This window comes from Chiloscyllium plagiosum, unplaced genomic scaffold (assembly GCF_037043375.1).
Source record: "Chiloscyllium plagiosum isolate Xiang-an unplaced genomic scaffold, Cpla_swu_hap1 HiC_scaffold_37, whole genome shotgun sequence".
Lineage (NCBI taxonomy): Eukaryota > Metazoa > Chordata > Chondrichthyes > Orectolobiformes > Hemiscylliidae > Chiloscyllium > Chiloscyllium plagiosum.
In genome coordinates this window covers 18,741,511-18,762,336 of record NW_028270175.1, presented here as the reverse complement: position 1 = coordinate 18,762,336, position 20,826 = coordinate 18,741,511, and the positions used below count along the sequence as shown (strand labels likewise).

At 42.3% G+C, this 20,826-nt stretch overlaps 1 protein-coding gene across 2 annotated transcripts in view; it reads left to right on the top strand.

Moving 5' to 3' along the window:
• Positions 1-6,636: 6,636 nt before the first annotated feature.
• The window catches only part of LOC122540367 (uncharacterized), an 81,725-nt gene continuing 67,535 nt past the window's right edge, over positions 6,637-20,826 (top strand). The window contains exons 1-4 of one of the 2 annotated variants that reach the window (XM_043675987.2): positions 6,637-6,947; positions 12,433-12,623; positions 16,176-16,282; positions 19,858-20,045. In XM_043675987.2, the coding sequence (XP_043531922.2) occupies positions 12,443-12,623; positions 16,176-16,282; positions 19,858-20,045 (476 nt within the window). In that variant the 5' untranslated portion in view covers positions 6,637-6,947; positions 12,433-12,442. The remainder of the gene's footprint in view (positions 6,948-12,432; positions 12,624-16,175; positions 16,283-19,857; positions 20,046-20,826) is intronic. The other variant, XM_087980409.1, reaches the window with a different exon arrangement.

Sequence of the window (20,826 nt, the reverse complement as noted above, 5' to 3'; positions counted from 1 at the left end):
AATGAGATTTATAAACCAACCTAACCTAATTTGGTTAAATGCTTGAACAAAAAGCAACTTGATTTTCATAAAATCAATAGGTTCTCAATTTATGAGGTAATGTCATTTTCAAGTTTCCCAGACGGAGCTTTAATTGGAAGGAAAGTCAAGTGTAGAAAGAAAAACACGACAGGAGGGAACTCGCTGAATGAGGTGTGGGGGGAATGGGAGGCGCATGTTTCAGCTCAACTTTGTCACTAGAGGAATTGTAACGATTCAAAGGGGAAACTAAAATCCATGACAAAGCACGTGTTTTTGCTGGGTCAGCTTTTGGGTGAAATGAGTAAGGAAAATGAAAATGTTTACCCTCAGAATTTTATGCGAGGTAACTTAGCTGACAACAACCCTGGGCAGAGCCAACTGTAGCGTTTACAGTTTGTCTTCGACATAAAAAGCATAAGGAGTACGAGCAGGAAGTTAGTCATCCATTTGGGTCTGTTCCAGTTGTCGCTACGATCAGAACATTTTATTGGATTTGTTCATGGTGTGCGTGAACCAGATGGATTTTTATGACATTGTCACCATTAGGCTGGCTTTTTATTGACTTCAAATTTTCACCATCTCTCATGGGGCTTTCGAACCCATATGCCCAGAGCATTAGTCAGCAGTTAAGTGCCACCACCTCTCCCATTAGAGCTGATCACTTTCCTGTCTGCACACATACCATCCTCACAATGCTCAACTCCCTTGTTAACTCTGGGCCAGCATTTATTGCCCATCACTAACTATCCTGGAGAAAGTGATGGTAAGCTGACTTCTTGAACCACTGCAATACGTGGAGCGTAGGGGTATGCACATTGCCTTTAGGGTGGGACCTCTGGGATTTTAACTCAGTTATACTGAAGGAATGGTAATGTATTTCAAAGTCAGGATGATGAGTGATTTGGAGGGGTAAGTGTTCCCTTCTACCTGCTGCTTTTGTCCTTCTCGATGATAGAGATCACAGGTTTGGAAAGTGCAGCCATGGGGATTTGTTACAGTGTAGGTTGTAGATGGTACAGATGGTGGTAACTAATACGGTTTTGCTAATTACATGGTTTTTACTTTACTACCCATGATCCAAAAACAAGCGCCTGATTCTCAGTAACATGGTTCTTAACTGACTCCCGGCAGCGTGGAGTAATAAATTTATGCCAAAACCCAGCTTTCTGAACAGGTTCATGCCTGTTCAGCTTGTCTGGCTGTTGCCTGTCCCAATTAAAGCGTTTAAGATTTTTTAAATCTGCACACAGCCTTCCGCCTCCAGAGAAGCAATTCCGCATATGAGGCAAGAAATGGTTGTTTTTGCGTATTTCATACCAATTTTGGTGTTTCATTTAACTTTACACTTGTATTCTGTATTTGATTAACGTTCTGGGAAAGTAGCACTAACTTCCACAAGTTTCTTTGGGAATGTGTGTTTTGAATAGCAAAGTTTCACTTAATATGGCGATTGTCAGGAACATAACCACTACATTAACCAAGGATTACTTGTACTAATTCTGCCACTGTGAATCAGCCGTGGAAGAGGTGAAAGTTGAAGGTGGTGGATGCCCATCAAGTAGGTTGTTTTGTTCTGGATAGTGTCAAATGTTTTGAATGTTGTTAGAGTTGCACTCATCCAGAAAATTGTACAATACTCCATCACAGTCCCGAGTTGTGCCTGGTAGGTGAAGGACAGACCTGAGGGAGTCAAGTGATGAATAGCTTACTGCGGGATTCCTAATCTTTGACCTAGTCTTTTGGCCACAGGATTTAGGTGGTTAGTCTAGTTCAGTTTATGGTCAATTATAATGCCCAGGATGTATTGGTCAGGATTTAACAATGGTAATATATTGAACAAAGGCAATGGTTAGATTCTAAATTCTGAAGATAGGCTTTGCTTAATACTCACGTTGCAAGAATCTCACTTGTCACCTGTCAGCCCAAGCCTGGATATTGACCAGATCTTGCTAAAACTTGGACACGGACTGCTTCAGTATTGAGGCACCATGGATGGAAATGTATACGTACTGTACAGTCATCAGCAAACTTCCAGAATTCTGACCTCACAATGATTATAGATGCTGTCAAACCCGATGAAGGGCTCAGCCCTAAAACCTCGATTTCCTGCTCCTCAGATGCTGCCTGACCTGCTGTGCTTTTCCAACAACACTCTCAACTCTGATCTCCAGCATCTGCAGACCTCATTGTCTCCTGCTGCCAGGCCTGCTGAGTTTCTCCAGCACCTTGTTTTTATTTCAGATTTTCAGCATAAGCAGTGCTTTTCTTTTATTAAAACGTGTAACCTCTGTTTCATTCATCCAATGGGATCTCCTTGCCCCCGTCTACTTCATTTAAATTCTTCATGATTTATGTCTATGTTTAATAATCAGGGGATTCTAACACTGCATTGTCAACACTGGCTTCATAGGACAGAGGATTCAGAAAAAGTATCTCGTTTATTTAGTCCTCCAGCTACTATTCGCTACTTCCCTCTTTTGGTGCAATCATGCACTTCTGGCAAGATGGTAGTAGAGTTAGACTCTCCTCCCGGAGCTTGTCTGCTCCTCCTGTTCTTTTTCTTTCTTTTCATTTTTATCTCTCATTTTAGCAGCGTTTAAGGAAGGAGGCCACAGAGCAGCGCGAGGGGAATCATGTCCCGGAGCAGCGCGAGGGGAAGTGTGGCCCATAGCAGCGGGAGGAGGAATCGTGTTCCGGAGCAGCGGGAGGGGGAATCATGTCCCGGAGCAGCGCGAGGGGGAATCATGTCCCGGAGCAGCGCGAGGGGGAATCGTGTCCCGGAGCAGCGCGAGGGGAAGTGTGTCCCATAGCAGCGGGAGGAGGAATCGTGTCCCGGAGCAGCGCGAGGGGGAATCGTGTACTGGAGCAGCGCGGGGGGAAGTGTGTCCCAGAGCAGCGCGAGGGGGAATCGTGTACTGGAGCAGCGGGAGGGGGAATCGTGTCCCGGAGCAGCGCGAGGGGAAGTGTGTCCCATAGCAGCGGGAGGAGGAATCGTGTCCCGGAGCAGCGCGAGGGGGAATCGTGTACTGGAGCAGCGCGGGGGAAGTGTGTCCCAGAGCAGCGCGAGGGGGAATCGTGTACTGGAGCAGCGCGGGGGGAAGTGTGTCCCAGAGCAGCGCGAGGGGGAATGTGTCCCATAGCAGCGGGAGGAGGAATCGTGTCCCAGAGCAGCGCGAGGGGGAATCGTGTACTGGAGCAGCGGGAGGAGGAATCGTGTACTGGAGCAGCGCGAGGGGAATCGTGTCCCGGAGCAGCGGGAGGAGGAATCGTGTACTGGAGCAGCGCGAGGGGAATCGTGTACTGGAGCAGCGGGAGGAGGAATCGTGTACTGGAGCAGCGCGAGGGGGAATCGTGTCCCAGAGCAGCGCGAGGGGGAATCGTGTCCCGGAGCAGCGGGAGGAGGAATCGTGTACTGGAGCAGCGCGGGGCGGGAGGAACAAGTCCTAGAGATCTGGGAGGGGAAAAGCAAGTCCCAAAGTAGTGGAATTTGCCTTGGTGCAGCTGTGTGTCTGGCAGAGGGCCGTGGAGGATTGGATAGGAGCAGAATTGTTGTTGGACTGGGGTCAGACGCGGACGGTCAGACCACATGCTGACTGAGCTGCTACAATGCAATGTCGGTCTGAAATTCTTTGCTGGACTGTAATGTCAATTATTTAACTATGTTATAACTATCTTAATTCCAACTTATTTTTTAGACACTGTAAGTAATGCTCCTTTTCCTTTTATTCCTCTTTTGAATCCAAGATTTGTACCCAGGTATTGTACCTAAGATGGCTCTATTAGAGGCAGCCATTGTAAAAACTTTTCACTTTACTCATGTACTTCTGTATTAGAGTATACATGACAATAAAGGATATTCTATTTCGTGTTATGGAGGAGGAGCCACACAGACATAAAAACAAAATGAAAGAACTTGTTTTCAGATAGTGTTTTTTCTACATCTAGACATTCTAAAGTCCATACTTTGGAATTGTTGTAACTGTTTACATATAAATAAACATGGCAGTAAATTTGTGCAAATTAATGTGCCTGAAACAGTGATTTGATATTCAGAGAATCTGTTCTAGAAAAACGACTGGCAGTTGTATAATACTTTGTGTGAACATCAGACAATTTAAAGCACTTTATTGCTGATGAAGTGCTGCTGAATTGCAGCTGTTGTTATAATGTATGGAGCAGCCAATATGCACAGCGCAAACTCCCATAAGCAGCAACATAATAATAGAGAATCTGTTTCTGCGATGTTGATTGAACAATGAATATTGACCAGGCCACCAAGAAAGATTGCTTGTTCTTCTTTGCAATACTGCCATAGGGTCGTTTGCCTCCACCTACGAGATGTTTTATCTGTGAAAAAGCATTTTTGACATCACTCCACTCCTTCAGTTCTGCATTAGAGTATGAGCCAGGATTGAGGTTTGAACCTGTAACCTTTTGGCTTAAAAGCAAGAGTGTTACCAACTGAATCATAGCATGGTTACAAGTCTCTCATGAAGTTATTTTCAATGCAACGGCTCACTTATCTTTTCCACACACACCCCTACCCCAACCCCCATTATCTCCCAGCCCATACACACCCTCAGAACCATAATCATTTCTGAGAGATCAGAGATAGTCTCAGGGATGGTGTTGTGAAAGCTTTTTCTCACCAATGCAAAGCTTTTGAGACCTGGTGATTACTGAATTCTGAGAAGCTTTGACGACCCATTGGAAAGCTGATAATTCAAAACTGTTGTCAACTCTGTGGGATTCATTTTGCTGCTTGTTTCTCTTCTTTGGACACTCATTTTCTGTCTAAATTGCCAGCTGTTTGCACATCATTTCTGAGAGCTATGCTGTTTGAGTATGTAAAATCAACATTCACAAAAAACTACTTGGAATATCAAACTGGCAGCACAGAACCAAAGTGTGTAATGCATTGTGCAACATTTCCCACAAGTTGCCCCAACCAACATCTAAAGTTGGTGTGCACTTCATGTGCTCGGAGTGTCTTTGCTGTTTGTTCCTGTTTTTAATAATTGTATTCCTTGTAGCTATATCTGGCATTTTTTGTTTTTCAAGGGTAGGAAAAAGTAATGGAATAGTTGAGACATATTGGGGGAAATCATCTGAAAAGTTCCTGTACAATCCCTTCAGGTGGTTAAAATTAGTCCAGTGTATCACAAGTACCATGCATATGACACCTTGAGTTTTACCCTTCCTTTTATATAACATTTCTCTTCAGATTCTGGATGCATCACATGCATATTGGTACTTTCATTCAGATAAATCTAATTGTCTCTGAACCTTGTAAAATGTGGAAAAACATTATTGGGACAGAAATTGGCCATTCAGACCTTACTGCTCTTGCACTCTACTAAATTATGGCTTCTCAGTATCTTAACTCCATCAACCAACTACAACAGTCACATTACTGCACAGGTCAAATCATATAACTTAGAATAGACTAGGGCTTGACTGTGGGATCTGCTGCTGTGTGTAAACTCATAGAACCCTAACAGCAGGAATAGTACACTTGGCCCTCCGAGCCTGCTCCACCATTCAATAGGATCATGGCTAACATCCAACTCAGTACCCTGGTCCTGCTTTTGCTCCACACCCTATAATCCCTTTCGCCATAAGAACTATCTCTAACATCTTCTTGAAAACTCTGGATGTTTTGGCCTCAGCCACTTTCTGTGGCAGAGAATTGCACACAGGCTCTCCACTCACTGAGTGAAGAAATTTCTCATTATCTTTATCCTAAATGGTTCACCCGTATCCTTCAATTGTGACCCTTGGTTCTGGAGGGAGAGAGTGCCATTGACAAGTTGGCTGTGGTGGGAACCAGAAGGAAAAATTTGTAGGATCAGGAGCTTCATGAGAATATGCCTAGGAGGAAAGTCATAGCTGCCATAGGAGTGAAGAGGAAGCAATTGTTAATTATTTTCCAAAAACCTAATTTTTGATTTTAATAAGATTAGATTAGATTAGATTACTTACAGTGTGGAAACAGGCCCTTCAGCCCAACAAGTCCACACCGCCCCGCCGAAGCGCAACCCACCCATACCCCTACATTTACCCTTACCTAACACTACAGGCAATTTAGCATGGTTAATTCACCTGACCTGCACATCTTTGGACTGTGGGAGGAAACCAGAGCACCCGGAGGAAACCCACGCAGACACGGGGAGAATGTGCAAACTCCACACAGAGAGTCGCCAGAGGCGGGAATTGAACCCGGGTCTCTGGCGCTGTGAGGCAGCAATGCTAACCACTGTGCCACCGTGCCGCCCAAACATTTTAAAATGCTAACTATTATTTTTTATATAGGGGATGCAAAGTCAGATATTGGGACTGGGGTAGTTTGTGGAGGATTGTATAATGACAAACAAATCCTTTGCTAAAAATCACACAACACCAGGTTATAGTCCAACAGGTTTAACTGGAAGCACGAGCTTTCGGAGCGCTGCTCCTTCATCAGGAGATTGTGACAACCATCATGACTACCATCGAATCCTTTGCTGCCTGCCACCTCCCTTTCTCTCACTGCTCTATCCCATTGGCTGGAACATAGCCTCAGATCACATTACACCAATTAGTAAGGTGCCCACTTGTACATAACGCTTCCTGGGATATTTATTGGAAATCTCCTCTGAAATACTTATTTGATCTGTTAGACCCCAGGGACCTGCTGTTAGACAGTCACTACTGTTTGACGTTGGACTATTGTTGGTGTTATCTGGTTGACAAGGTTAGCAAAAATCTCAATCGAAACATTGATATTACCGTGATCTGAGATCAACCTGTTCTCGGACGGTGAGATTTCAGCAGCTCTGCTCAACTGACTGGTGATAAACTGAGGGAACCTTCCAGACCCGGATCCATAAATCCAGCTCTTTTGCCATACTGGAAAGTGTGTTCTTCAACTAAATCACATTACAGTGGTAAGTCAGTCTGCCAACTTTTGCAAGGGTTGAATTAATTGTTTTCTCTATCATTCCTATTCCCTTTCCACCTTCACTTTCGTTTTTTCTCTTGTTCTCTATATGATCTGCTTTTTCAAACTCTGTTTCGCAGCCATTTTTCACCCAATGTTTCTCCTGTTTCTGTCTCTCCCATCTTCCTCTAATAGACTTTCTGTGTCTAAGTCTCTTTCCCTCTCCCTCAAACACACAATACATTTCGAACACCTCCATCACAGCTTGTCTTAAAGTTTTCTTTGTTAAGGGAATACCCATGCTTGTTGACAACCTAGAGAAAGGTAACCGGACATCGCACTTGAGAAACCAGCAGAGAATGCAAAAATGTATGATTTTACTGTCATCATGGTGTTAGCTGGAGGTGTGAAAATGTCAAATATTGAACAGAGATTCACATAAACCCTTTGCAGTTTTTCTCTCAAAATCTCACAATGGCATCAAGGGAGAACGTCGCGAGGTGTTAATTTCTCTCAGATTTTAATGAGTCATTAAAAGTTCAATTGTTTGGATTTGTTTTGACGAATTATTATCAACGGGAGGGAAGTTGATCCCTCCTTTAGACACCTGTTACTTCTACCGCAATGCTTTAGACTTGGGAAATGAATCAAATATCGACAAGACAACCATTGCAGGGTCCGCTGATATTTCAACACAATGTAATCATCTTGGACTGTTGGTAACAGATTTAAGACTGCACCCTATAGTCCTGTCCACCATGAGTATTTTTTCTGTAATGATGTAATTAATGACCGATATGACAATCTGCATGAACCCTAAACAGAACAGGGTACAATCATTCCGTTTGGCTACACAGACCGAATCTTCTTTCTAATGCACTGGCTCGTGTCCCGGTGAGGTGAGTGCACGCGGCAAGTATCAGAAAACCCACCAAGAGTTCGAACTCTGTCATCTTAAAGACCTATTATCATATTTACAGCTCAGATAAATGAGGAGAACTCTGGCTGACTATTGTTATGAGTAGCCCAGTTATGGTTAATTTGCAAAGAAAATTACTTGGAATTGATGGAAGTAGGCCATTCGGCCCAACAGGTTCATGCTGATGTTCGTGATTCACTCAAGCCTCTTTCCACTTTGCTTCAAATTTAGAAACAAGTCATAAGACAGAAAGAGATCTCACATTTCACTCCATCAGCAAAGCCTTCTCTTATTTTCCTCCTTTTTTTCAGATTCTCTTTAAATCCATTTTCACTACCCCCTGTGGTGATGAGTTCCACATTCTCCTGAATTCCTTTTTGGATTCCATAGTGACTCTCCGACATCTATCTCTGGTTTTGGTCTCCTCCTTGTGGGGAAACATGTCTACATCAAATCTAGATAGCACACCCTCATAATCTTCTAGTAACTATAGGCCGGTGAGTCTCACTTCTGTTGTGGGCAAAGTCTTAGAGAGAATTGTAAGGGATAGGATTTATGCACATCTGGATAGGAATAATGTGATCAAGGATAGTCAGCATGGTTTTGTGAAGGGCAGGTCGTGCCTCACAAACCTTATTGAATTCTTTGAAAAGGTGACGAAGGAGGTTGATGAGGGGAAAGCGGTAGATGTGGTATATATGGATTTTAGTAAGGCGTTTGATAAGGTTCCCCATGGTAGGCTACTGCAGAAAATACGGAGATATGGCATTGAGGGTGAGTTGGAGGTTTGGATTAGGAATTGGCTGGATGGAAGAAGACAGAGGGTAGTAGTTGATGGCAAAGTTTCTTCATGGAGTGCCGTCACTAGCAGTGTTCCGCAAGGATCTGTTTTGGGACCATTGCTGTTTGTCATTTTTATAAATGACCTGGAAGAGGGGTTAGAAGGTTGGGTGAGCAAGTTTGCGGATGATACGAAAGTCGGAGGAGTTGTTGACAGTGAGGAAGGATGTGGCAGGTTACAGCAGGATATAGAGAAGCTGCAGAGCTGGGCAGAAAGGTGGCAAATGGAATTCAATGTAGCTAAGTGTGAGGTGATTCACTTTGGGAAGAATAACAAAAAGATGGGGTACTGGACTAATGGTCGGATACTTGGTAGTGTGGATGAGCAGAGGGATCTTGGTGTCCATGTACACAGATCTCTGAAAGTTGCCACCCAGGTAAATAGTGCGGTGAGGAAGGCATATGGCGTACTGGCTTTTATTGGTAGAGGAATTGAGTTCCGGAGTCCTGAGGTCATGATGCAGTTGTATAAAACTCTGGTGCGGCCGCATCTGGAATATTGTGTGCAGTTTTGGTCGCCATACTATAGGAAGGATGTGGAGGCACTGGAACGGGTGCAGAGGAGGTTTACCAGGATGTTGCCTGGTATGGAAGGAAGATCGTATGAGGAAAGACTGAGACACTTGGGGCTGTTTTCATTAGAGAAAAGAAGGTTTAGGGGTGACTTGATTGAGGTGTACAAGATGATTAGGGGGTTAGATAGGGTTGACAGTGTGAACCTTTTCCCGCGTATGGAGTCGGGTATTACAAGGGGGCATAGCTTTAAATTAAGGGGGGGTAGATATAGGACTGAAGTTAGGGGTAGGTTCTTCACTCAGCGAGTCGTAAGTTCATGGAATGCCCTGCCAGTAGCAGTGGTGGACTCTCCCTCTTTATGGGCATTTAAGCGGGCATTGGATAGGTATATGGAGGATAGTGGGTTAGTATAGGTTAGGTGGGCTTGGATCGGCGCAACATCGAGGGCCAAAGGGCTTGTACTGCGCTGTATTCTTCTATGTTCTATGTTCTATGTTCTAACTCAAACTATTTACTCTCCAACTCTCCAGAAGAGGCCCTCGCTTGTTCAGTCTTGCCTGATTGATGTAATCTTGGGGTCAGGTGTAGTTTTTGTAAATGTTTTGAACTTTCTCCAGTTCTTCCCTATCCCTTTCAAAAATGAAAACCAAAACTGTGGAGAATGCTCAGAATGTTGTTCAAGTAATATTCTATAGAAAAGCAACATTACTTCTGGTGTTAAATTCTATCACTTAGGAAATTAACTTTGCAGTTTATGGTTTTTCTATATTGCATTCCTTGCTTTGATTTGTGGATATGAAACCTGAAATCCTTTTGCTTCTTTACCTCATTTATTTTCTAAGGCGTGGGTGGCCTCCTTGTTTGTCCCACCAGAATGTACCATTTTACATATTCTTCCTAGAATCAATTACACCCTCCAAATTTATGTCACCCACAAAGTTTGAAACTGCACTTCTCATTCTGATAGTCAGAGTCTTTTTCCCAGGGTAGGAATGTCAATTAATAAGGGACATAGGTTTAAGATAAAAGGGGATAGTTTAAAGGAAATGTAAGAGGCTAGTTTTGTACAGTGTCTGGAATACACTGGCGGAGGATTTGGAGAAGGAGATACAATAGCAACATTTAATATATGTGTATAGACAGAGAACAGAGGGGTATGGACTGCGTAAAGGCAAAAGGTTTTTAGTTTAGAAAGGCACCATGTGTCAGTGCAGTCTTGGTGGGCCAAAGGGCCTGTTCCTGTGCTGTACTGTTCTCTGTTCCCAAGTCCAAATATAATGTTATCCACTTTGGTAGGAAAAACCGAAACGCAGTATTTCCTAAATGGTGAGAGGATGGGAAGTGTAGAACTTCAAAATGACTTGCTGTCCTTGTTCAGGAGTCACAAAAGTTCAATCTGGTGGTGCAAATTTTATGTTGACCTTCACTAAATATTGTTTGTTGGAGCAGTGTTGTTTTGTTGCAAATACACGGGGCCTAGGTGAGACCATGTTGAAGTGTTCTTTGCAGTTTTGGTCTCCTTGCCGACTGAGAAATATATTTGTGGCAGAGAGTGCAATGAAGGTTCACTAATTTCTGGAATGGAGGGATGATATGAGGAAAGATTAAATAGACTGGTTCTTTATTTTCTAAAATCTGGAAGATTTAGAGGCAATATCATTGAAACTCAGAATCCTAAATGGGCAGGGAGAGGTGGTGGTGCAGTGATAATGTTATTGGACTAGCAATCCCATAAACCCAGGTTAATGTTTCAGGAATATGGATTCAAATCTCAGATGGTGATATTTGAATTCAGTAAAGAAAGCTGGCCTAATAGCAACCTGTGTAAGAGCCATCAATAGTTGTAAAAACCCACCTGGTTCACTAATGTCCTTCTGGGAAGGAAATCTGCCATTTCCTTCTGGTCTAAGGATTCCAGACCCCAACAATGTGACTGATTCTTAACTTCTCTTCAACTGAGTCCTGCACCCCACTAATTAGTTTAAAGCCCAGTTATATAATTCACTAGGATACTGGTCCCAGTATGGTTTACTGAAACCCATCCCATTGGAAAAATACTCTCTTTCCCCAGTACTAGTTCCAGCTCCCCATGTATCAGAACCTATTTCTCCCACAGCAATATTTTATCCGTGAATGTATACTCTACTCCTATTTAGTTTAGCCCCAAGCTACTCATGCATTATCTTTGAGTAGAATCTCTTTCCTAGTCCTACCCATGTTGTTGATACCTACATGGACCGTGGTAACTGGATCCTTCCTTCCCTCCCTCTCCTCTCCAGAAAGATACACACAATCTTGACACAGGTAGGCAATACAGTTTTCTGTTCTCTCTGTCTTTGTCTTAGAAAACAGTATCTGTTCACTTCATTGTGTTCTCTTTTCCCCCACTTGCATGCTGTGGTCAGTTTACTCACCCTTCCTGCATTTTGGCCATAATCCACACCCACAGCAAGAACCTATCAGACACGGGCAGAAGTTCTTCCAAAACTAATTTTTGAATCCTAACACCTGCCTCACTGGTAGTCACACCAACCTGTCCCTGACCATGGACCAAATTTTCGAGCAGAAAGTGAGGACTGCAGATGCTGGAGATCAGAGCTGAAAATGTGTTGCTGGAAAAGCGCAGCAGGTCAGGCAGCATCCAAGGAACAGGAGAATCGACATTTCGGGCATAAGCCCTTCCTTGGATACTGCCTGACCTGCTGCGCTTTTCCAGCAACACATTTTCAGCATGGACCAAATTTGACCTAATTAGTCTAAGGACTATGAATAGGCAAAAGTGAGGACTGCAGATGCTAGAGATTAGAGTCAAGATTAGAGTGGTGCTGGAAATGCACAGCAAGTCAGGCAGCATCCAAGGAGCAGGAAAATCAATGTTTCGGACAAAAGCCCTTCATCAGGATTTGCATACTAAGTCTTTCATCTCCTAAAATGCATTCTAACAGAGATTTAACCAGCAATCCAGGTCTTTTTCAGTATATAATTTCAGTTATATCACACTGTAAACTTTTGCTATAAATTCTGTGTCTTGCAATCTTATACTCCACAACCTGATGAAGGAGCAACGCTCCGATAGCTAGTGCTTCCAATTAAACCTGTTGGACTATAACCTGGTGTTGTGTGACTTTTAATTTTAAACTAGTTAATCTATAACTCCCTGAACTTCTAATATAGGGATAAATGATCAATAATTACATTTTCACTCTTTTCCCACCAGGTGCCATATAATGCCGGGAACAGTGATTGCTGATCTATTTGAACGGGCCATCTGCTTGTTACCAATGTTGCCAATGTTACACAGACAGAAGAGGCTCGAAAGCAACAGCAAGTTGGAGAGACTACTTCAAAACCTTATGATCCTTATTATGGTATTTATTCTGCTCCTCTTTGCCAATGATGTCTTTGACGGTAAGAATTAAAGTTGTTTTGAAATTCGTCTCCCTCTGAATTCATTACTCTATTTCTTTCCCAATATTTTCTCCATCCTCACTCCAATAATTGAGGCTTTACGCCAGCAGTTCCTCCCACTGAGGCAGCGTGAGCTGTTGCATCTCAATATGATCATGTTCTGAAAGTGGGAGAACAGTCCACGTTTGCTCACGTTTCTTCATCCAGTGATATGATGTGGCAAGCAGGAGGAAATTAAGTTTAAGTATCTTGTGTGGATGACAAAAATGCTGCAAGTTCCTTGTCTAGTTATTCCTCTAATGGTCTTGCTGTTTTCATTCCTTAGAGCCTCCACAGTGTAAGAGAATGCTGTGAAACTGGAACCACACCTGCATAAAAATAGAAAAGAGAAGAGGTGGTTTAGCTTTCATGGCACACTGGCATTCCAAAACCAATGAATGCTCTTATAGTTTAGATAAGTGGCAGTTTATTTGTGCATAGGAAGATCCCAAAAATGGCAACACGGTAACCATCAGACAAATCAGTTTCCATGATGTGGTTTGAGGCACAAATAGGGCACATGGGAGAATACCAAGCTTTTACTCAAAAAAAAAACAAGGGACCTTTTATATCCATCTGAAAACAGACAGGGTCTCCTCTCATCCCAGCACCAGAGTAGAAATTCCTCTGCTATGAATTTTAATAAAAGTCTTTTATCTCCTCTGTGCAATCAAACTTCTACAAGTTTGTTACACTCTGAGCAGCACTGGGGACCAATTGGAAAATGGGTGATTCAAAGCCATTGAGAACTTTGTAGGTGCGGTGCATTTTGCTGCTTGTTTCTCTTCTTTGAACACTCTTTGCATTGTTTCCTGTCTGTTAAAGTTTCCAACCACTGGGCATTCTTTCCAAGAGCTGTGACGTTTAACCATGTAAGTTCAGCACTCACAGAATATTAAACCGGCACCACAGAACTACAGTGCCTAATGCAGCACCAATGGGTAACGTTTCCCACAACTTGACCCAACTAACGTCTAAAGCTGTGTGCATTCATGCGCTAGAAGGGTTTGGCTGCTTGTTCCTGTGTTTTTGATTTCTAGCTTAATTTTGCATTCGTTTGTTGAAGCTCTGTCCAAAACCATTTGGGAGAACAAATTTGAAAAATTCCTCTCCCATCCCTTTAGATGATTAAATTTAGTCCAATGCATCACATGCACCATGTACATGGCACCTTTTGTTTTACCCTTGTTTATGTGACATTAACAGCTTTCTCTTCAGGCACAATAAGATTCTTCACAAAGACATGGTGAACTAGGCTTCCTTAGGCTGAAGATAAAAATCACCCAACACCAGGTTATAGTCCAACAGGTTTAATTGGAAGCACACTAGCTTTCGGAGTGACGCTCCTTCATCAGGGATCACCTGATGGACTATAACCTGGTGTTGTGTGATTTTTAACTTCGTACACCCCAGTCCAACACCGGCATCGCTGAATTTAGACCGAAGAGTTAGTGACAGTCCCAGACCACAAGTATGAGAATAAAATCCGAAAGATGTTACCCAAAGCAGAGTATGTTTAAACCCAGATCTACAATAGCTCCAGGAAGAAGCTATTTGCAGTTCAGATCTATAAATCAATATCAAAAGTGACTTAAACTTTGTGTTTTGCTGTTTGCGGTCATTTTTGTTTTGTTTCCAATTTTTGGCATCTATTGTAGATGACCTTTTTATCTTTAAGCCTGAAAAGTAACTCAAGATTAATGAGGGGTAAGGTAAGTTGGCAAATGTGCCCTCTGTAGGCAATGAAAACTAATTCAGTAAAACACACTGACTGTGTATTTTATCAACCCTTATGTGGATGTGATCTCCCGCACAATCAGAAACTGACCAGCATGTTATTCAAAACACATAGAACAACATGGGATCACAGAGTCAGACAGCATGGAAATAGACCCGTCGGTCCAACTCATTTGCACCTACTAGATATCCCAATCTGATCTGGTCCTATTTGCCAGCTTTTGGCCCATATCCTCGAAACCTTTCCTATTCTTATACCCATATGTAATTGTACCCACCTCCACCACTTCCCCTGGCAGCTTGTTCTATGCATAAACTACCCTCTGCATGAAACATTTACCCTTTTTAGGGTGCCCTTTTTAAATCTTCCCTCTCTCACCTTAAATCTATGCCCTCTAGTTTTGCACTCCCCCACCCTTTGAAAAAAGACATTGGCTATTTACCCTATCCATGCCCCTCATGATTTTATAAAGCTTTATAAGGTTACCCTTCAGCCTCCAACACTCCAGGGAAAAAAGCCCCAGCCTATTCGGTCTCTCCCTTTAGCTCAAACCCTCCATTCCCAGCAACATCCTTGTACATATTTTCTGCATCTTCTCAAGGTTAACAACATCTTTCCCATAGAAGGGTGACCAGAATTGTATGCAATATTCCAGTAAACCAGTATTGGCCTCACCAATGTCCTGTACAGCCTCAATATGATATTCCAAGTCTTAATCCCAATGTTCTGACCAATGAAGGCCAGCATGCCACACACCTTCTTCAACACTCTGTCTACCTGGGACTCCACTTTCAAGGAACTATGCACCTGCACCCAGGTCTCTTTGTTTGACAACACTCCCCAGGGCTGTACCATTATATTACATAAGACCTATCCTGATTTGTCTTATCAAAATGCAAAACCTCATACTTACTTAAATTACAATACATCTGCCACTCCTCAGCCTATTGGCCCATCTTATTAAGGTACTTTGAGATAATCTTCTTCACTGTTGACTACACGTTCTATTTTGGTGTCTTCTGCAAGCGTACTAACCATGCCTCCTGTATTCACATCCACATCATTACATAAATGAAGAAAACCAGTGGACACAGCACCGAGCCTTGTGACTCACTGCTGGTCACAAGCCTCCAATCCGAAAAACAACCTTCCATCACCAGCCTCTGTCTCCTACCTTCAAGCTAATTTTGTATCCAATTGACCCTTGAATGCTCATGATCTAACCTTACTATTTAGTCTACTATGCGGAACCTTGTTGAATGCCTTACTGAAGTCTATGTGGACACTATCTTCCACTCTGTCTTCATCAATCCACTTTGTCATTTCTTCAAAAGAACTGAATCAAGTTAGTGACATATGCACAAAGCTATGTCAACTTTTCCTAATTAGTCTTTGCCTTTCCAAATGCATGTAAATCCTATCCCTCAGAATCATCTCCAACAAATTACCCACCACTGATATAAGGCTCACCAGAATATTTCAGAGAAATATAATTGAGCCTAAACTCCATGCAGTGGAGAAAATATGAACAAAGGAAGAGGAATCTGTTCTGTAATTCATTTAGATATGATGCCTGGTCTATATCTTAACTTCATCTAATTGTCGCTAACTAACTGTAACCCCCCACTGCTGTCCTGGTTGAAATCAGCTCACTCAGCATAAACTGGGATGATCCTGGGATTTGCTCATAAAACTACTAGAAACCTATGTCTGAAAGTGTGAAGATTGAAAGACGGTTCTTTTAAATTTTAATTACTTTGCTCTGTATTATCCAGTTGGATATTATGTAGTGTGCTACGAAAATGATACACTTGTTAGAAAAAAGGATGCCATCATGTGTGTTGAAAATATGAAACCAGAAAGTGAACCACAAGCACCTGAGGTAAGAATATGATCTTATTTTTCAAACTTCCCTTCGTTCCGCTTGCTTTTGTCTAACATTTTCTGGTTAGTCAATGTTCTTGTTTGTTTAATCACTTCCTTTGCCCTATCACAGGCAGCCAAGCCTTTGGACACTGAGCCCCAAACCATGAAATTCCATCCCTAAAACTTCAACCTCCTCATCTCTCTCTTCTCTTTGAAAGCAAGGTTAGATCTCATGGAATACAGGGAGAACTAGTCATTTGGATACAGAACTGGCTCGAAGGTTGAAGACAGAGGGTGGTGGTGGAGGGTAGCTTTACACACCGGAGACCTGTGACCAGTGATGTGCCACAAGCATCGGTGCTGGGTCTACTACTTTTTGTCATTTATATAAATGATTTGGATGTGAACATAGGAGGTATAGTTAGTAAGTTTGCAGATGACACCAAAATTGGAGGTGTAATGGACAGCGAAGAAGGTTACCTCAGACTACAATGGGATCTTAATCAGATGGGCCAATGGGCCAAGGAGTGGCAGATGGAGTTTAATTTAGATAAATGTAAAGTGCTGCATTTTAGAAAAGCAAATCTTAGCGGGACTTATACACTTAATGGTAAGATCCTGGGGCGTGTTGCTGAACAAAGAGACCTTGGAGTGCAGGTTCATAGTTTCTTGAAAGTAGAGTCGCAGGTAGATAGGATAGTGAAGAAGGCATTTGGTAGGCTTTCCTTTATTGGTCAGAGTATTGAGTATAGGAGTTGGGAGGTCATGTTGCGGCTGTACAGGACGTTGGTTAGCCCACTTTTGGAATATTGTGTGCAATTCTGGTCTCCTTCCTATCAGAAGGATGTTGTGAAACTTTGAAAGGGTTCAGAAAAGATTTACGAGGATGTTGTCAGGGTTGGAGGATTTGAGCTATAGGGAGAGGCTGAATAGGCTGAGGCTATTATCCCTGGAGCATCGAAGGCTGAGGGGGTGACCTTATAGAGGTTTATAAAATCATGTGGTGCATGGATTGGGTAAACAGACAAGCTCTTTTCCCTGGGGTGAGGGAGTCCAGAACTAGAGGACATAGATTCAGGGTGAGAGCGAAAAGATATAAAAGAGACCTAAGGGGCAACTTTTTAATGCAGAGGGTGATGCATGTATGGAAGTGGTGGAGGCTGGTACAATTACAGCATTTAAAAGGCATCTGGATGGATACATGAATAGGAAGGGTTTAGGAGGATATGGGCCAAATGCTGGCAAATAGGATGAGATTAGGTTGGGACATCTGGTTGGCATGGACAAGTTGGACCGAAGGGTCTGTTTCTGTGCCATCCATCGATATAACTCTGTGACCTGAGTTCAGTTTCCTATGGTTGAATATGACTCCCTTTCAGATCATGAAATCAAATGAACTGCTAACTTTCAGGATGCTCTAAAATATTCAGTTTTTCTTTAAATGTAGTGAATTCAATGGTGACCATCAACAGTAGTTCCACTTCATCCACTCTAACAGCTGGTTGGTGTACAGCACTCTTCTGACACATCCCCAAGTCTAAGGAAGATTGAATGATTGTGGTCAGTGCCTCTGCAATTTCCACTCTCACTTCCTTCAATATCACTGGATGCATCTTATTCATTCTCAGTGCCTCGTCAACTTAAAGTGTCAACAGTCTACCCAATACTTCATCATAGTCAATTCTGAACTCTTTTAGTGACAGATTGCCCTCATCTGTCACCATGGCATCAGTAACAACTCTCTCTTTGGAAAAGACATCTGTAAGATATTCCGCAAATACCTCAGTTTCCTCCTGCATCCATGTGTAAATTCTCTTTTTGGCCTCTCATCAGCCTTACTCCTCCTTTAATACTCTTTTCCTCTCTATATGCCAACAGAAGACTTTTTGTTCAATGCCACTCTTTCCTCAGAAATTTTCTTTGCTTCACTCTTTCCAGCAAAATACATCTTTTCTCTTGATCAGATTAATAATAACAACTGGGAATAACTTGTGAAGTACTTCACAAAAACTCAAGAAAATTCACATCATTTCTCAGGTCATTGAATTCATCTGACCCTGTTAATCATTTTCATGCAAAAATAAAAACAACTCCTATAATTATTGTTGCTTCTTTTCTGATCCAAGTGATATTTTACTCTCATGAATTTTCTGTCAAAGGCAGTGCCATAATTTTTGTTGTTCTAGTTTCATGAACAATGTCACTCCTCACTCTTCTACCATCTTGGTAAAATCCTGCCAGTAGGTACCCATCCCTGCCCCCATCCCAGTTACGTTTAATACAAGCCTGATGAAGGGATCATGCCCGAAGCACCGATTCTACTATTCTGCAGATGCTGCCTGACCTGCTCTGCTTTTCCAGTGCCACACTTTTCAGCTCTCCAAAATGTCTGAACTCTCATTACTCACAGAGTCATAGAATATGAAAACAGACCATTCTGTCCAACCAGTTCATGCTGACCATGTTCCCAAACAAAACTAGTCTGCACTTGGCCCATATCCCTCCAAATCTTCCCTACTCATGAATTTATCCAAATGTTGTAACTGCACCTGCATCCACCACTTTCTTTGGCAGCTCATTCCACACACTCATGCCCTTTTTAAATCTTTCTCCCCTCACCTTAAAAATATGCCCCTTAGGTTTGAGCTCCTCCACCTGAGGGAAAAGACCTTGGTCATCTATGTCCCACATGATTTTATAAACCTCAACATCTGATGCTCCAGTAAAAAAAGTCCCAGTCTTTCCATTCTATTTTTATATCTCAAACCCTCCATTCCTGGCAACATCTGGCCAATCTTTGCCGATCCCTGCCCAGTTCAATAATATCCTTCCTGAGCAGGATAACTAGAACTGTGCACACTATTCCAGAAGAGCCTTACCAATGTCCTGCACAACTTTAACATGACGTCCTAACTCCTATACTCAATGGCCTCAGCAATGAAGGCAAGCGTGTTAAACCCCTTCTAAACAACCCTGTCCACCTCTGATGCAAATTTCAAATAATTATGTATCTGAATCTCGAGGTCTACTGAAAAGGAATTCAATTGTTGAAACCATGTACTGCTCCTTCTTATGGTCCCCTGGCAGGTCTGTCAATTACTGATTACAAATCTCATTTCTGCCCTTTCTGACCTTAATAATCCCAGTTTGGCCTTTTCAGTCACTATCCTTCTCCACATTGAAATCTCAACGATGTCCATCAAGAACCTCACAGACCATGAAAATTGGCATCAAGATTTATCTCTATAGATTTCTCTCACCTAATTTCTGAACTCTAATAAGAAGCCCAGCCCTGAGAACTACTGTCCTCCAACTTTCTTAAGATGTGTGCCTCTGAATTTACCCCAGTTTATGTTTCTTTAATCTCTCTGTCTACCTCTCTTTATTGGGAATTTAGTCTAGTTCACTTGAAGTAGCTGCAAGAAAGACAATTACTTTTTCCTTTCATAGTACATTATATTTATTAGTGAGGGTACCTCTTAAACATCAATGTAGCTGCTTCCATGTTTATCATGTGCAGTTAACAATTCTCAAGTATGGTTGGAACTGGTATATCTATCGCTACAAAACATCAAATGATTCTTTCTACAGTACCTGACGTTGATCATTGGAATATTTCTCGGGGTGATGTTCATCATCAACAGACTCTGGGAATTTTACTTTCAAAGTTTTATTCGTGAACATCTGGAGGAGATCATCTTTGAGATAAATGACAGTGTTTATCGAGCTATGATGGTGAATATCAGTGAAGGTACTAGAAAATGTACAGACTGGAAAAGGTAATGGCTCTTAGCAGTTACTGAACCTATTCTGTGATCGTGTGGTGTATTTTGTTGATCTCTCTCCTGTAGACATTCCCATGATTCTCTTCACTCTCTCCGAAATGGGTTCAGGTGTCAGGTGGGAAGGATAGAACATTCAAATCTTTTTTGACTATTTTTGTTTTTTACTGCTTACCTCACATTACCAACAGCATAACCTTTCTCAGCATTATCAATTTTTAAAAACCAAACTATTTGCAGATTGAACTTGAACAGGACTTCCGAACCCAAAGGTAGGGACATAATTTACTGTACCACAAGGCATTCTTTGCTTCGGCCTTATGTTGGTGCCAATGAGTTCTCCTATTATGATCCTCCATCTGAATATAAGTCACAAGGCACTGTGTATTAGTGGCTACTCAATATTGGAGAATAACTGAGCTGTGTCAGTGCTTTGCAATGACCATTTTACACCTGTACACCACCTGTTGCACGTCATGCTTCAATCATGCAATGTTCTGATCTGGATCCTAATTTCACAGTCCTTCCTGAATGCATGTCCGCGAGATCAGTGACGCTGCACCGTGACAGATGGTGAAATAACTCCACAGAGACCGGTATCCCATCGCCAAGTCATATCTTATTTACACTTGGAAAGTCCTTGTCTCTGGTACAGTGTCATCAGAGCCAACTCCCAGAGTGAACAGGATGTCTGACACTCCTATTTTTATCTGTTAGCCAGGGCACCTGATTGGACCAAGCTAACAGTCCCAATCAGGGAACTCATATACTATGAAAT